General features: G+C 33.6%; 1 protein-coding gene across 13 annotated transcripts in view; it reads right to left on the bottom strand.

The window, feature by feature from the left end:
* Positions 1–17,148, bottom strand: part of ZC3H13 (zinc finger CCCH-type containing 13) — an 89,373-nt gene that overhangs the window by 62,107 nt on the left and 10,118 nt on the right. For 12 of the 13 annotated variants that reach the window (XM_032294701.1, XM_032294704.1, XM_032294705.1 and 9 more), the window contains 2 exons: positions 16,719–16,830; positions 16–124 (listed from right to left, as the gene is read on the bottom strand). In XM_032294701.1, coding sequence (XP_032150592.1) covers positions 16–124; positions 16,719–16,830 — 221 coding nt within the window. The remainder of the gene's footprint in view (positions 1–15; positions 125–16,718; positions 16,831–17,148) is intronic. The other variant, XM_032294714.1, reaches the window with a different exon arrangement.

The raw sequence follows: 17,148 nt of genomic DNA, 5'->3' as shown, positions 1-17,148 counted from the left end.
GATTCTGAAACTCACCATCTCTATTAGTTTCCCATTCTACAGTTTCTTCTTCACTTTCTGGAGTTCTCTCCTTGGTGATTTTTATGTCTTCCTTTTCCCTATGTCTCCCTCTTGAAGATTCTTTCTAAAAAAGTACATACATACATTCAGATTACTATATTGTAAAAAATTATATGAGGTAGTTTATTGTAATACAGAACATTTTAATTTCATTCATCTTGTTTCATCAAAGAATCAGTTTTGTAAATAGTCATTTATCCACTAAGTAGAGAAAGTGACAAGCTCTAGTTTAGCACCACAACGAAAAGACTATACTATATCTATTTTACTAAAGAACAAAAACTTTAAATATTAAAGAGTAGCTAAGATGTAAAAATATACAGTGCAAATCTAATACTTTAACAAGTTTGTGACATTCAGCTACGTACTAAGTTTCCATGTGAAAATCACTGGGGAAAAGACAGTTTAAAATGATTAAAATACAATGGAAGGATTTGTAAGTGACTATATTTTAAAATGACAAAAAAGGACTAAACCATTCACCGCAGACTTCTAAAAATAACTGATCTAGGGATTGTCATATATTCATATGTCATAATAGCCATCTTCCCAGACACCTAAGGATAAATCCAAACTCATTTAATAGTACTATAAAGGTTTACAAAAAGATATTTTACCCATTTTAATGAAACCAAATGGTACCTAAAATAGTCAGCAAATTAGTCCTCACTACTGCAGCTAAAAAACAGGTTTTACATTTTATTCCAGGTATAAAAGCAGCTAACATACAAAAAAGGACAAAATTAATTCAGACTATAAAAGTCAATTAAATGTCCTATTACATAAGAACTTCAAATCATATTTTACTAGGTGGTGAGAAAATAAAGTAACCAGTGTTATATAATTGTTATCTTCCATCGCAGTAAAAGTCTCACTTTTACTAACATTGTAAATACTAAGAAAGATACTTACACACAAGGATATGAAGTGTTTAAATTTTTTTCTGAGCATTACCAGTCATAAAATTTGGCTGCTTATAACACAAATTAATTTCTCTTTGTAGTTTTCTTCTTAAAGAACTCCAGTATGTAACTGCCCTTAAATTCTACATATTAGGCATAAAGTCATATTATAAATATTACTGGCAAAATTCATATTTAATTTCTGGTAAGACAACAAAGGCTGACAACAATAATTTACAAGTTATATGAGAGTAAAACCTGCCATGACAAAAATAGTAGAGTCAAGAAAATAGAAATGGCCCTCTACTTGTACAGAAGACAAAAAGAAATATAATTTATTTTTAGTCTTAAAAACAGATTCCGTGAAACATCAATGAAGAACTATCCTGCATCCCATACAATGTTTGAATGTTCTATGGATTAAACCCACTACAGATATATATTACTGAATAACTATACCAAAAATATTTAATAGGAGGTTGTCTCCAAATTATTAAATAACATACTCTGCTTTCTGTCCACTTAAACATATGTAAAATCCAACTGCAAATCCAGTTAAAAAGGGTGTCAGAGCAGTAGTGCTGGTGCTGCAAAATATCTATAAATCTGTCACATTATTTTATCAGATTTGAGCCAGAAATGTTGTATCAATAAACTTCAATAATGATGTATGTAAATATTTCATATTTATCCTAAATATTAAAATTATACTTTGTGAACTGTCAATGTATTTTTCAATATGACTCTGATGTTACTCCCAGAGATCATATATAACTTCTATTATTAGGTACTAGAGACTAAATGCAGGCTTAAACAGGTGACGGAATTTCAAGTTCTTACCTCAAATCGTAATATAGGAAATTATTTTGGTAACATTTATTAAGAAGGTCTAGTTCATTTAAAAACTATTTTCTCATTTTCTCCACTTCAACAATGTAACTTGTTTAGGTATGTTATTCAATTTATCAAATAAAGTTATTTCCCCTTTTCTCTTATCATATTCAAATAAATATGGTATGGTATAACTTGTCCCGTGTATTGTAGCACAGTCTACTATGCCACATTGCTCTAATTCTTGAACAGAATGGCTTCTCATCTTCTCTTAAATTCAAACATATTAATTAAAAGTATAACCCATTGATTACTATATGTTTTGAATTAGTCATCCTGGAACTTCTAAGTGTTGAAATACTTGAAGAACCACAGTATGTTAGCCAAAACCCTTGGGATCAGATATTTTAAGAGTTTAGATTTTTGTTTTGTTTTGTCTTTTTTTTTGCATTTCAAAGCATGTTAAGTAGTACTGCCAGCAGAGTCTGAAAGTAGCCTGTGACTACACATACTAACATTTTTGCAGAAAAACAGAAATTCGCCACTTGTATAAAAACCATAATTAAAGCTTTTTCAATTAAGATCAGATTTTGCTTCCAAATGTGTGTGCCTACCTTAGGAAAAATGGTTTTAAGTTTCTTCAATTTCAGAAATGCAATACATGATTTTAGATGTTTATATTAATTTCATTTCCACTCTTAAATGCACATTTCCTGAATATTATATGTGTGGAGAGATTACATTCATCACGAATTTTAGATAGTAAGCAGGCATTACAAAGAGTATGAAGTAAAAAGGAAGTGTCAAGGCTAAGAGAGTTGAGATCCATTATTAGTAACTAGAATGGATTAGTAACTAGTTTCAAAATGGTTAGGAGCCTGTGTAAGTTATATAATCCAACTTCTTAACCCATGCAGAACAATTTTCCTTAATATTTGTATAGCTATGGAAACCCTCTATTAGAAGACTCTCGGGGGCAAAATTTTAGCTCTCTACTGTTGCACCCTTTCATCCCATTTCCAGACAGTTCTAATTAGTAGAAAATTCTTTCTTATGCTGATCGCATCTTTCTTAACCTCTCCAGAATTTCTACTGATTGGGACTAGTTCTGACCTCTGGAATCATGTGAAATAAATCTAATACTTCTTTTATCTGCTAGCCCTTTCCTCATCATTCTGTCATCTTCTCTGGCATACTCATCTGCCAATGTGCTTCAATGAAACATGATACCCCAAATTAATCTAGTCTTGTCAGAGCAGCATAAGGCATATAACTTCCAACTTTCCTGACTTAGAATTGAAATTATACTTGTATTAGTAAAGTCTAATTTGTTTTTGAAAAGAATGGAGCTTCAACCAAGAAACTATAATCTCCTAAACGATACAAATTTAAACTATTTCACATAACATGAAGTCTATAAATAGGGTAAACTTCAGGCGTAACTTAGTAATGGTGACATCATTAAAGACCAAATACTAACTCTTTTGTTGTTATTTCTCACAGCTCTGCTATTCCTAATGTTGACTTCATATTCAGGCTTATTTCTTACCATACTAAGAAGTAATTAGGGTCTCCTCAATGTATCTTTCCCCCAAGCATAAACGAAAATTCTTTCCTTCAGAGTGACTAGGCCAACTTTAGACACATGGAATGAATAACTTGTTATCAAGGTAATAGCCATGGGATAAATGGCCTAGGCCTGGTTTCTGAATCAACTGAATTGGCAAGGAAAATGGATTATAACTGAATTTGACTAATCAAGGCCCAGCCATGAAAGTGGGATCAATTCCCCAAATCACAATGTTGATATAAAATGAAAAAGCGATGGAATGGGTTCTGGGGAATCCAAAGCAATTTGCATGACACTTCATACTACATTTCACTTCCTCATGATACAATGCCAAACTTTTGATAACTTCAAAGGCTGTAACAAGACAGATTTTCCAACCTAATATCTTTTAAGCATTCTCTACTGTAGATCTGTTGGTAGTAAACACTCTCAATTTTGTTTGAAAAGGTCTTTATTTTATTCTTATTCTTGAAAGCTAGACTTTGGTAAATACTTTGGGTTGACAGATTTACCTCAGTACTTTGAAAATATTATTTCACTTCTTTTAGCTTTCATTGTTTGTCACTGATGTCATGCTGTTGCTTCTTTGCAAGGGGATTTGTCTTTCTAAATCAAGAGGTTTCTAGTATTTTCTCTGTGTCTCTGATGTTTTGCAGTTTCACTATAATATTCTATCAGTGACATATTGCGCTTTTTGTATCTGTAGATTTATGGTTCATCAATTATGGGGAATTCACAGCCACTATTTCTTAAAATGTTGCATCTCCAATATTCTTTTTTCTTCTTCTTCTGGGTTTCTAATTAGATGCATAATGAATTTTCTAAGTATTTCCCTCATATTTTTAAACCTCGTCAATACTTTCCACAACTTCTCTTTATGTGATGAATTCCAGATAAATTCTTCAGCTGGCAACTATTGTCAGGTCAAGTCACCCTATTCCACACCAGTGCAATTAACTTTCTTTGCCTAAAATCAACTCTATATTTATCCCTAACAGTTTCTGAGCTTCCTATATAGTCACACCTCCTACATTGGATTTACTTACATCTTTCCACAATTACTTGGAGAAATTTCCTTTGAAGTTAATACATACAAATTATCTCAGAACATTTAGTCAAAGAATGACTAAATTATTTGTATGTTAATAACATTGTCACCTGCTACTAATATTCACTTTTAAATATCTATAAAAATCTATCCATTACTAAAGTTATCATTCAAGTAATAATTCCCTATTTAGTATACTGACATTAGAGGATTTTAAACATTCAATGTTTTACACAAAATTTGTTTTCTTCTCCTATCATCCATGTATCAAGTTATCGCATTGATCTTACCGATCTATCCCATCTATCCATCTATCTACTTGAGACAGGGTCATGTTCTGTGACCCAGGCTATAGTGCGGTGGTGCAATCATAGCTCATTGCATTTTTGACCTCTTGGGCTCAAGCAATCCTCCTGCCTCAGCCTCCCATAGCTGGAACTACTGGTACACACTACTAAGGCCAGCTAATTAAAAAAATTTTTTTTTCTGTAGAGACAGGGTCTCTTTATGTTGCCCAAGCTGGTCTTGAACTCCTGGGCTCAACCAATCCTCCTGCTTCAGCCTCCCAAAGTACTGGGATTACAGGTGTGAACCACAAAACCAGGTGTAACCTCTCCTTTTATTTAAAAAAATAATTAAAAAAAATGCTTCCAAATCCTATTGCTCTAAAAATATACTTAGTTCCACAGAACACTAACATTATCAATGAATTCCTGGATTTTCTTTGAGCAGCTCTAGAATTAATGTTAATATCAATTTTTCTTCTCTGTCATTTACTGCCATATAGTATCTCAAAATTATTAAGAAGTAAAGCACTACTATTAATTTTGAAAAAGATTAGGGGTTTCCACCTTAACATTTTCAAACCTTTATAATTGGACATACCTGATAAAAGCTTAAAAAAAAACTAATCTAGGAAAATGGCTCATTGTTGTGCTTTGGCCTGAACATTAGCCCAATAGTCTAATGATACAGAGGTCAATAATTCTCCAAAAATATATAACAATTCTTAAGTATATAACCCTACCAACAAAGCATCAAAATACATGAGTCAAAAACTGACAAAATTGCAAAGGGAAATCCACTATTATGGTTGAGGATTTCATATCCTTTCATCAACAATGGACAGTTTCAGTAGGAAGTCAATAAAAACAGTTGAACTCAACAGCACCATCAACCAACTTGATACAATTGACTACAGATGGCTTTATCTAACAATAGCAAAATAACACATTCTTCTCAAGCTCATACAGCTCAATCACCAAGACAGATTACATTCTGGGCCATAAAACACACTTAGCAATGTCTGCTTTGACAGGCCACAGTGAAATTAAACTAGAAATCTAGAAATCTATAACAGGAAGATTAGAAGAGTCCCTAAATGCTTAGAAGTTAAACAATACAATATTAACAAACACATAGGTCAAAGAAGAAATTGCAAAAGAGATTTCAAAATATTTTAAGCTAAATGAAAAAAATATAACTTATGACAATTTGTTAGATGCAGTGAATGCTGTACCCAAAGAGATATTTATAGCATTGAATGCATAAAAGGCAACCAAAAATCATTAATTTAAGTTTCCACCTTAGAAAACAAGAAGAACAAATTAAACCCTAAGCAGAAGAAAATAAACTTAAAAATTAGAATAAAAAAGTCAATGAAATTGAAAACAGAAATTCAATAGAGAAAACTAAGCAAAACCAAATGCTATTTTCTTTGAGAAGATCAATAAAGTTAATCCGCTTCTAGCCAGGGTAATTAAGAAAAAAAGAGAGAAGATATAAATTACTAATAACAGAAACGAAGGATCTCACTACAAATCTCACGAACAATTTGAATAGGTATATACCTATTTTAAGAACTGAATCAATAATGAATAACCTTTCAAAACAGAAAGCACTGGATGGTTCATAGGTTAAAGTCTACCAAATATTTTTGGAAGAAATTATACCAGTTCTCTATAATCTTTTCAGAGATAAGAGACGGACTACTTCTTAACTCATTCTATGAGGTCAGCATTATCCTAACACTGAAACCAGACAAAGACATTACAAAAAAACTAAAGACCAATATCCACCATGAATAATAGCAAAATCCTAATAAAAAAATATTAGCAAATCAAAAGGTTAACAAATATTTAGGATGATGGATATATAAATCTGCTTGACTAAAGGAATCATTTCATCATGTATATTTATATCAAAACATCATGTTTTGCAAATTAAATACAGATAGTTTTAAAAGTCAAACTTAATAAAAAGTTAGCAAATCAAATCCAACAATGTATGTACTATAACCAAGAAAAATTTATCCTAGGTATGCAAGGCTGGTTAAACATTCAAAAATAAATTAAAGTAACCCATCACATCAAGAGACTAACAAAGAAAACTCACATGATTATATCAATAGCAATAGGAAAATCATTTAATAAAGTCCAACACTCAGACATAATAAAAACTCGTGATAAACTAAAAACAGAGGCCAATTTCCTCAACTTGATAAAGATCATCTACAAAAAGTCCTACAGCTAACATCATACCTAACGGTGAAAAATCGGAAGTTTTCCTGCTAACATGAGAAACAAGGCAAGGATGTCTCCTCTCACTATTCCTTTTCATCATACTAAAATTTCTATCTAATGCAGTAAGACAGGAAAATAAAAAGAATACAGATTAAGAAGGGAGAATAAAAGTGTCTGCAGAACACGTGATTGTCTATGTTGAAATTCTGAAAGAACCAACAAAAGAATTTCAGGAATTAATCGGTGATTATAGCAAGGTTGCAGAATACAAGCTTAATACACACAGAAGTCAATCACTTTCCTATATACAACAAAAGTGGAAAAACACAATACCATTTTCATCAGTACACAAAAAATGAAATACTTAAGGATAAATCTAGCAAAATATGTATAAGACATATATAAGGAAACTGATTAAAAAAATCAAAGAACTAAATAAATGAAGAGCTATTCCATGCTCTTGGATAGAAGACTACATATCTATCAAGATGTCAGTTCTTCCCAAATTAAAAGTAAATGTAATCACCACCAAAAAAAACACAGCAAGTTTCTTTGTAGATATTGACATACTGATTCTAAAGTTTATATGGATACTCAGAACAGCCAAAACAATACTGAAGAACAAAGTCATGAGATTGACACCACCTGACTTCAAGACTTCCTATAAAGTTAAAACAGTCAAGACAGTGTGGTACAGGCAAAAGAACCGACAAATAGATCAGTTGAAAATAATAGAGAGCTCAGAAATAGGCTCCCACAAATATAGTCAACTGATCTTTAAAAAAGAAGCAAAACCAATTCAATGAAAAAAAAAAGGATAGTCTTTTCAACAAACAGTGCTGAAACAACTAGACAAACAAATGCAAAAAAAAAAAAAAACTAGACATAGGCCTTACAGTCTTCACAAAATTTAACTTAAAATGGATCATAGAGCTTAACGTAAGACACAAAATAATAAAACTCCTAGAAAGTAACATAAGAGAGTATCTAGACGACCTTGGGTATGGCAATGACATCTTGGACACATCATCAAACTATAATCCATGAAAGAAATAACTGGACTTTATTAAAATTAAAAGCTTTTACTCTATGAAAACACTATCAAAAAATAAGCCATAGACTGGGGAAAACACATGTAGAAGACATATCCAATAAGCGCTGTTATTAAAAACATACAAAGAACTCTTAAAACTCAATAATAAGAAAACAACTTGATTTTTAAAATGGGCGAAAGATCTGAACAGATACCTCACCAAACATATACAGATGGCAAATAAGTACATGAAAAGATGCTCAACAGCTTATCTAATATGGAAATACAAAGTAAAACAACAAAGAGATACCACTACACACCTATCTGAATAGTCAAAATTCAATTCACTGACAACACTACATGCTGGCAGGATGTGGAGCAACAGAAACTCTCATTCACTGCTGGTGAAAATACAAAATGACACAGCCACTTCAGAAGAGAGATGGCAGTTTTTTTACAAAAGTAAACATATTCTTATCAGACAATCCATTAATTACACTCCTATTTACCCAAAGAAGTTGAAAACATACATCCACACAAAAATCTGCACATGGTCCAAGTTCTGCATATGTTGAGGGAGGAAGTGTCATGGGAAATTTCTGTATTTACCATTAACTTTTGCTGTGACCCTAAAACTGTTATAGTGTTTTTTTAAAAAAACAGAAAAGTGACAAGCAAAATTAACTTTACTTGACATTGTAAGTAAAAGGTTTTCCTTAAAAGAAAGAATTTTTAAAACAGAGAAGAAAAAGACCCAAAAAAACCCAAAGAGACTGGGCAGGGGATTCAGTAAATTACCTGTAAGTACATGAAGATGCCCAGCCTCACTCATAAGAGAAACATAATTAAAACGATGATGAAATAACATTTTTTCCCTATGAAACTGTGAAAAAGTCAAGTTTGAAAACACATACTAACAAAGTAAAGTTGAAGTAAGTTGGCTCTGTGCAGTATCAATACGTAGCAAGATCATATAGGCATCTACCCTTTGACACAGCAATCCTATTTCTAGAGATTTATATTTCCCCAAGACACAGGCACAAAAATACAAAATAACAACTGCATATACTCCCTGTAGCTCTACTTTTAATGGCAAGACTGAAATAACCTTAATCTCCATTAATAGAAGACTGGTTGAATAATGTACCATATAATCACACAATGAAATGCTATGTAACTATAAAAAAGGGACATATGGGCATAAAAATAATAATAGTGAAAATGGATTACAGTTAGGGAAATCAGTAAAAACTCATGGTTAGCTTAACAGATACAGATGTTAACTAGAAATATTTCTATATACCAGTTAGTATACACACATACATTTATTTGCCTTGCTAGCTGAGAGATCCTAAAAGAAACAATAACCCAGTAGCACAAACACAGCTAATACCCAGATTTTAGTTACTAATACCATTCTACAAAAAGAAACCAGGGCACATACACATGCTCATTCCCTTGCTGTGTGTGCCTGTGCACATGTGTCTCAGGATACTTAGACACATGTTATTGGAATTCAGCGTGGGGAAGCCCAAACTATCCAAGTGAAAAGACCACATAGAGACAAACAGAGGCCTCTAGCTCACAGCCAGCATTGACTGCCAGGCAGGTGAGTGAATAAACCTTCAAGTGATTCCAGCCTGTGTGCTTCCAGTACATTAGCTGAGGCCCACATATCAAGAGAAAAAGACATCCTCGCTGTGCCCTTCCTGAATTCTTGACAGAATTTGAGCACATAATAAATAGTGGTTTTATATCAAGGAATAGCAACTGTAACAACTCTTAATGCTTTCAAAGAATACATTTGCAGATCACATTAGTCTAAAACTTAAAAGTTTTTTCCATATAAAATGAAAATATGTATCTATTTTGGAAAATCACCATATTTATCTCTGTACTACATATTCATTACTGAATTTCTACCAAGTGGTAGATATACCTACCTCATCTTATACTCTTAACATTCTCTCTAAGCCTTTTCTTTTGAAATAAATCAACAACACTCATTTGATCTATTTAACCCTACAGCGATCAGCTTCCTAAATGTTTACTTTTGTGACTTTCTACTATTTCTATTTTGCATTAAAACTATGTTTTATTTTTTCCAAAGAATTTTTTTATGTACTTCTTCACTTGGTTCTCATAGTAACGTGATAAACAGGCAGGTGCATCTATCTTACAGGTTAATAGACAAAGTCAAGAGACTTACTCAAGATATATTTAGCAACAATGTTAAGGCCTTCTAACTTAAAAGGCCTCCACTGCAAGAGTCCTGCTAATAATAACAGTTACAGTACTATTCAGTCCCCTACAGTCAGTGCCATTTTTTTCTCCTCATCTCAGCCAGAAGTATCAAGATGTAGAAAAAGAACAAGGGAAGGCCAGGTGCACTGGCTCACTACTGTAACCTGAACATTTTGGGAGGCTGAGGCAGGAGGATTGCTTGAGCCCGGGAGATGGGAGGCTGAAGTGAGCCATGTTCACACCACTGCATTTTAGCTTGGCAGGGAGAGTAATATCCTATGTCAAGAAAAAAAAAAAAAAAAAAGAACAGAACAGAACAAGATAGGGGATGGCGGGGGAAGAAGGGGCCATAAGAGAACTGAGGAGGCAACTGTGAAACAAAACTAATAATTACATGGGCATTGTAGGAAACACAGTTTCCAAAGACAGTAAACAATATTAGAAATATATTTTCAAGGCCGGGCGCGGTGGCTCAAGCCTGTAATCCCAGCACTTTGGGAGGCCGAGGCGGGTGGATCACGAGGTCAAGAGATCGAGACCATCCTGGTCAACATGGTGAAACCCCGTCTCTACTAAAAATACAAAAAATTAGCTGGGCATGGTGGCGCATGCCTGTAATCCCAGCTACTCAGGAGGCTGAGGCAGGAGAATTGCCTGAACCCAGGAGGCGGAGGTTGCGGTGAGCCGAGATCACGCCATTGCACTCCAGCCTGGGTAACATGAGTGAAACTCCGTCTCAAAAAAAAAAAAAGAAATATATTTTCAATTCAATATAAGACACCTCAAATAAGTTTAAAGTTGAATATATCAACTTGAGACTGAGGTCTGAAAAAGTAATTTGAGCGTGGTCACCTTAAATAGATTCAGGATAAACATCAAGTCTAAACAAATTATCTGTTTAAAGGTAAGTAATCAGGTTGGGGTAGGGTAGGAGACAAACAAATGACAGAATGGTCCTTTGAAAAAAATAATGGTCAAGGGAAAGAGAACAACATTCCAAAGTCTCAAAAAAAACACCTCGAGGTGGAAAAAAAAACCTCTAAAAGCGACTTTTTCAGGAACCAAAAAAGTTATTAAAATAACAGGTTAAGAAAAAATATTTAACAGTTGAAATTATTAACACGTAACAGAAATTTAACATTAGTTAAAATGTTATTCCAATTGTCGTTTGGTTTTTTTTTTGAGACAGAGTCTTACCCTGTCGCCCAGGCTGGCATGATCTCAGCCCACTGCAACCTCTACCTCCAGGCTCAAGCAATTCTCCTGCCTCAGCCTCCCAAGTAGCTGGGATTACAGGCATGAGCCACCACACCTGGCTAATTTTTGCATTCTTAGTAGAGACAGGGTTTTGCCATGTTGGCCAGTCTGGTCTCAAACTCCTCGCCTCAAGTGATCTGCCCGCCTCAATCTCCCAAATTGCTAGGATTACAGACGTGAGCCACTGCACCCAGCTATCCCAATTGTTTTAATTTCATACAGGAGAGGACAAACAACAACAAAAAATTTAACACTTTAAAAACAAACATCACGAAAAAGTTCTGGAAATTAATGTTGATAATGACAGTGTAAACATACTTAATGTCAATAAACTGTACATCAAAAAATTGTTCAATTAGTAAACTTTATGTGTATTTTACAATAAAAAATGAAAATAAGAACAAGGTCAATAAATAAACTTAAGACCACTGCTCTTGCCCATGTGCTCTGACATAAGACTCAGGTTAGAATTACTAACTTCTAAACTAGGTATCTTCCCACAATGATGAAATATCTCATCTTTGTTGAATGCAGCCACAAAGGTTCTAAGAGACAAGGATGCCCTAAAGCACCTTTATGTCTCCATTACCAATAAATGCTTGACTGTTCCTCCTGACTCTTATATTTAGGTGTTTAATTTTGCTTTCAAAGCTAACTTATCTTTTGTGCTCTAATTCCATAAAATAACAAGTCTCTGTCATACAAAAAGAAAATACAATTACATTTGAATTTGAAAAGCTCTACTGATTAAATGCAACTATTTCCTACTGACTCTACCTCAAATAAGCCTCTCACTTTTCAGTTCCACTGTATTAAGTCTGATTCACATCACCTAGACCAGCCCTTTCTAACAGAAACATGATGCAAGCACTTAGGCAATTTCACAATTCCTGTTGTCAGATTAAAAAAAAAAAAGAGACAAGTAAAATTAAAATATTGATAACATTATTTTATTTAACCCAGTATATCCAAAATTATTGCTTTCCCAACATAAAATCAACATTTTAAAATGAGATATTTTGCTTTCTTTTCATACTAAGTCTCTGAAATTCAGTATATATTTTATATTTATGGCACACCTCAATTCAGACTACCCACACTGGACAGTACAGACCCTAGACCGGAAGGGGTTCTCAATCATGTCTGCATATCGAACCACTTTCCATTAATTCAGTAAGTGAACTTACTGCTTCCAGGGCCTGGAGGTAAACTAGTGAGAAGACAGATCTCAGCATGTAAGTCTCTTTTCTCTACTGCTAAACTGAGTTTGGCACACAAGGCCTCTGATAATCTGGTCCTAATCTACTTCAGCCTTCATCTCACATCTACATGTTATCATTTTTATAACCTAGGCACACAGTTTCACAAGTTTCTCAAATACATTAGTCCTTTAAAACTCCTTGTTGTTGTGTTGGTTTTCTCTTCTTCCGTCCCCTCTGACACCCCAACTCTTTCAACACCCACTCCCAAGTGTCATTTTCCCTAAAGCGTTCCCTGGTTCTCCAGGTAATTACTTAGTCTCTCCATTGTGTATTTTCCTCATATCTTTCCGACATACTATCGCATGCTATAGAATTAGAAATTATCCATTTATGAATTTGTCTCACCACAAGATCAGGGGTTATCAACCTCATAATTCAGACATATTGGAGTTGACATCAGTGACAGAGAAGAGGAATTACTGCTAATTTGCTGAAAATCATACCCATTCTATCTTATCTATGCCTACGTAATCTATGCTATAGCTGCCCTAACCTAAGCCTGATCTTACTATAGAAATTCATTATGTGTAGATCAACAGTCACACGTGTTGTAGCAGGAATGCACCATAACAATGATCAGTATCTGTTACCTGTCATACATAACACTAAAAATAATTAATACCAGCCAGTTGTGGTGGCTCATGCCTGTAATTCCAGCACTTTCGGAGGCTGAGGAAGGTGAATCACGAGGTTGGGAATTTGAGACCAGCCTGGCCAACATGGTGAAACCCCGTCTCTACTAAAGATACAACAAATTCATTGGGCGTGGTGGTGCGCGCCTGTAGTCCCAGCTACTCCAAAGCCTCAGGCGGGAGAATCGCTTGAACCCAGGAGGTAGAAGTTGCACTGAGCCAAGATCGTGCCATGCACTCCAGCCTGGGCAACAGGTTAAGACTCCGTCTCAAAAAATAATAATAATAATGATAATTAATACCCTGGTGTCCTAGCTTATTAACAGCTCTGTTTAAGTTTAGATAGTGTATTACCTAAAACCTGATCGCTATTGAACCCTGTAATTCTAGCCCTTAGTTATAAATGATGCTTAGTGACTTTGACGACTTTCTCATCTAAGGAAAGCAAGAATAGGGCTTTAAATTTCTTAACAAAATGCCAACTTTGTTGTCCTAACTTTATTTAATGAACATAAACATCTTTATGATAAACAACACACTTACATTTAAGTATCTGTCAACAACCTAAATCTCCAAGGCTGATGTTCGCTTTCTATAAGAGCCTAAAGACAATTTCTATTAGTGAGAAAAAGCTAAGCGCCATTTCAATACCAGTATATACCATTTATTATGCAGTTATCATGGAATAGTAAATCACGTTATGTTTTTCACATGTATTTTCTTCACAGCAACACTGACAGCCAACATTTCCATTTTACAGATAAGAAGACAAGCAGAGTTTAACAATTCCTAAAGTAATATGCTCTGAATATGGATTCCAGATGTTTGCTCCTTACACTAATAACAATTCATCTAGTAGTAGGCCAGAGTTTGCCTGTACTGACTTATAAAAACTGATTTAAATTTTTAGAAATTCTGGAAGCCACTGTTAAACACAGCCATGATTAAGCAAATAAAGTATTAAAAACAAAGGTAATAATTACTCAGAACTCATAGTACATTTTATTCCTGAGGTTATTTACATTTTGTGTGTGTGTTTATAATATACATAATGGGATCACTGTATATAATGTCACTTAGCATCTCTTCCCAACTATGCATCTGTCAGTGATGTAAAACCTTGAAATCGACCACGGTGGGAGTATTTACATCAAAGAACTGGCAAATCCTACAAAGTATGGCTTTCTTTTTCAGAGTAGTTGTACATTTACCAGAAAGCCACTGAGGTTATCTTATTTTGAATCAATAGGTTATTTCAAAATGTAATATACATGCTTAGCCCCAACCCGGAAATTCTGATTCAGTAGATGAGGGGTGGAATATTGGCATGTGTATTTTGAAAAAGATCTTCCCTCAAAAGGAATTTTAATAAAAACCTCCAGCTGAGAACTATTTGAGATTTTTAAGACTGTATTACTACATCACATTAGACATTAGAAAACTACACACTTAAAACTATATTACAAGAAATAAGTTTAAAAATTATAATACTGTCAGGGTTTTTTTATCATGGGTCAAAAACAGCCATAGAAAGCTTCTACATACCTTAAAGGATCAAAGAAATTGTTGCTTATATAATTCGGTAACTTTCATAAAAAGACTATATTATAGGACAACTGGATATCCACGTGCAAAATAAGGCTGAACCTTTACCACATCATAAATAAAAATTAGCTCAAAATGTATCAAAGACTTAAATATAAGAGCTAAAACTATAAAATTCTTCAAAGAAAACATAGACGTAAATCTTTGTGACCCTGGATTAAATAATAGTTTCTTAGATGGCACCAAAAGCACAAACAAGCAACAATAACGACAAAAACAAAAACAGATAAATTGGATTTCATCAAATTAAAAATGTGCATGCTTTAAAGGATACCATCAAGAATGTGATGACAACATACAGAATGGGAGAAAATATCTGCAAGTTATATATGTACAAATAAGGGACTTGTATCCAAAATAAAGAGAACACTTATAACTCAATAATAAAAAGATAACTCAATTTTTTAAATGGGCAAAGGATTTCCAAAGAAAATATACAAACAGCCAACAAGTACACAAAAAGATGCTCAACATCATTACAATCCAAAATGCAAATCAAAACTGCAATTACATTATCGTTACACAACCACCAGGATGGCTATTCAAAAAGTCAGATAAACAAAAGTGTTGGCGATGATGTGCAGAAACTGGAGCTTTCAGATACTGTCAAAAATATAAAATAATACAGCCACTTAATGAAAGTCTAGCAGTTCCTCAAAAGGTTAAACATACAGTTACTGTAGAAATTGGCAATTCCACCCCTCAATATAAACCCAATAGAAATAAAAACATCCATACAAAAACTTGTATATAAATGTTAATAGCAGCATTGTACACAAGAGTCAAAAAGCAGAAAAAGCCCAAATATCCATCACCAAATAGTGGATAAACAAAATGTTGATATTACCAATCCAATGTAATATTATCTGACAAAAATAAGGAATAAAATACTGATGCATCCTATACTCTTTTATGAACCATTAAAAACTACACTAAATGAAAGAAGCTAGTCACAGAAGATCACTTATTTTATTATTCTATTTATATGATATATATAGGCAAATCTATAGAGAGAGAAAGAGAATTTACTGGTTGCCTAGCGCTGGTGGCTAGAAGGGTGACTGCTGAAAAGTTTGGGGTTTCCTTATGGAACAATGAAAATATTCTAAAATTGACCATGGTAATGGTTTCACAACTCGAATAATATACTAAAAACCACTTTTAATGAGTGAATTGTATGGTATGTGAAATATGGTATGAATTTCTAGAAAAAAATTAGCTCTGGGAAAGATTTCCATTTCTGACAAACACTTATGTTTTCTTTTATTCAATGAACTACATTATAAATTTTATTTCTCTTGACTTCGCTGCCAACAAACTCACAGCTAAAATCTGTGGTCATATGTGCTTTCTTTTACCTCAACTTTTTAGTTCAGTTTGTTAACCCCATGTGTTTTTCTTTCATTGTTTTAATTTGTAAATATTCTACTGCAAGCCGCTTCAATCTTTCTTGGAAGCAGATGTGATAGCTGGTTGAATTCTGAAAACTAAAAGATACTCATGATCCCCAACAAGGTACAAAATCCCTACTAAGTTCAGTTTGAGTTCTACCAAGCAATCCCTTTCATCTTAACTACCATAAAGAACTGAACCAGTTTTCCCTTCAATTACATTAAATTTTCCTCTAAATTATATTATCATATAGAACATCACATTTACCATATATTTAGCACACAAATAATATTTAAAATGAAACTTAAATGAACAAATCACTATTAAAGTTTAACTTTGTTTTGGGAAATTCAATCCTACCCTAACAGGCGAGGATGACTCCTCTGTATTTCGTTTCTGGGACTCAGTGTCCACGTCTTGGCGCTTGTTCTTCATTCTTTCTCGAAGATCCCCTGTAGGTCTTTCTGGTGACCTTTGAACCAAAACAACAACAACAACAACAAAAAAAAAAAAAGAAACAAAACAACAAAAATCTATGTTTATATATTAATAACATTTTCTATAGACGTATTTACAGAAATAACCTCACAAATTTCAATATACTTTTTCTGGCCCTGACTCCTAAATTTCTGAAAAATCATTTCACCTGAAATATGATATGCAAAACATAAGCAACACTTACAGTTTTTCTCCCACTAACAATAAAAATGTATGTTAAAATTCCGCGAAGTGGCAGGTACTGGTGACATGAACAAGGAATTACATGTGAACTGAGAAAAAGGAACTAATA

This window comes from Sapajus apella, unplaced genomic scaffold (genome assembly GCF_009761245.1).
Source record: "Sapajus apella isolate SASKATOON/1434 unplaced genomic scaffold, GSC_monkey_1.0 scaffold32, whole genome shotgun sequence".
Lineage (NCBI taxonomy): Eukaryota > Metazoa > Chordata > Mammalia > Primates > Cebidae > Sapajus > Sapajus apella.
Note: the sequence above shows the minus strand (reverse complement) of the source record. Positions and strands in the feature narration are given on the sequence as shown.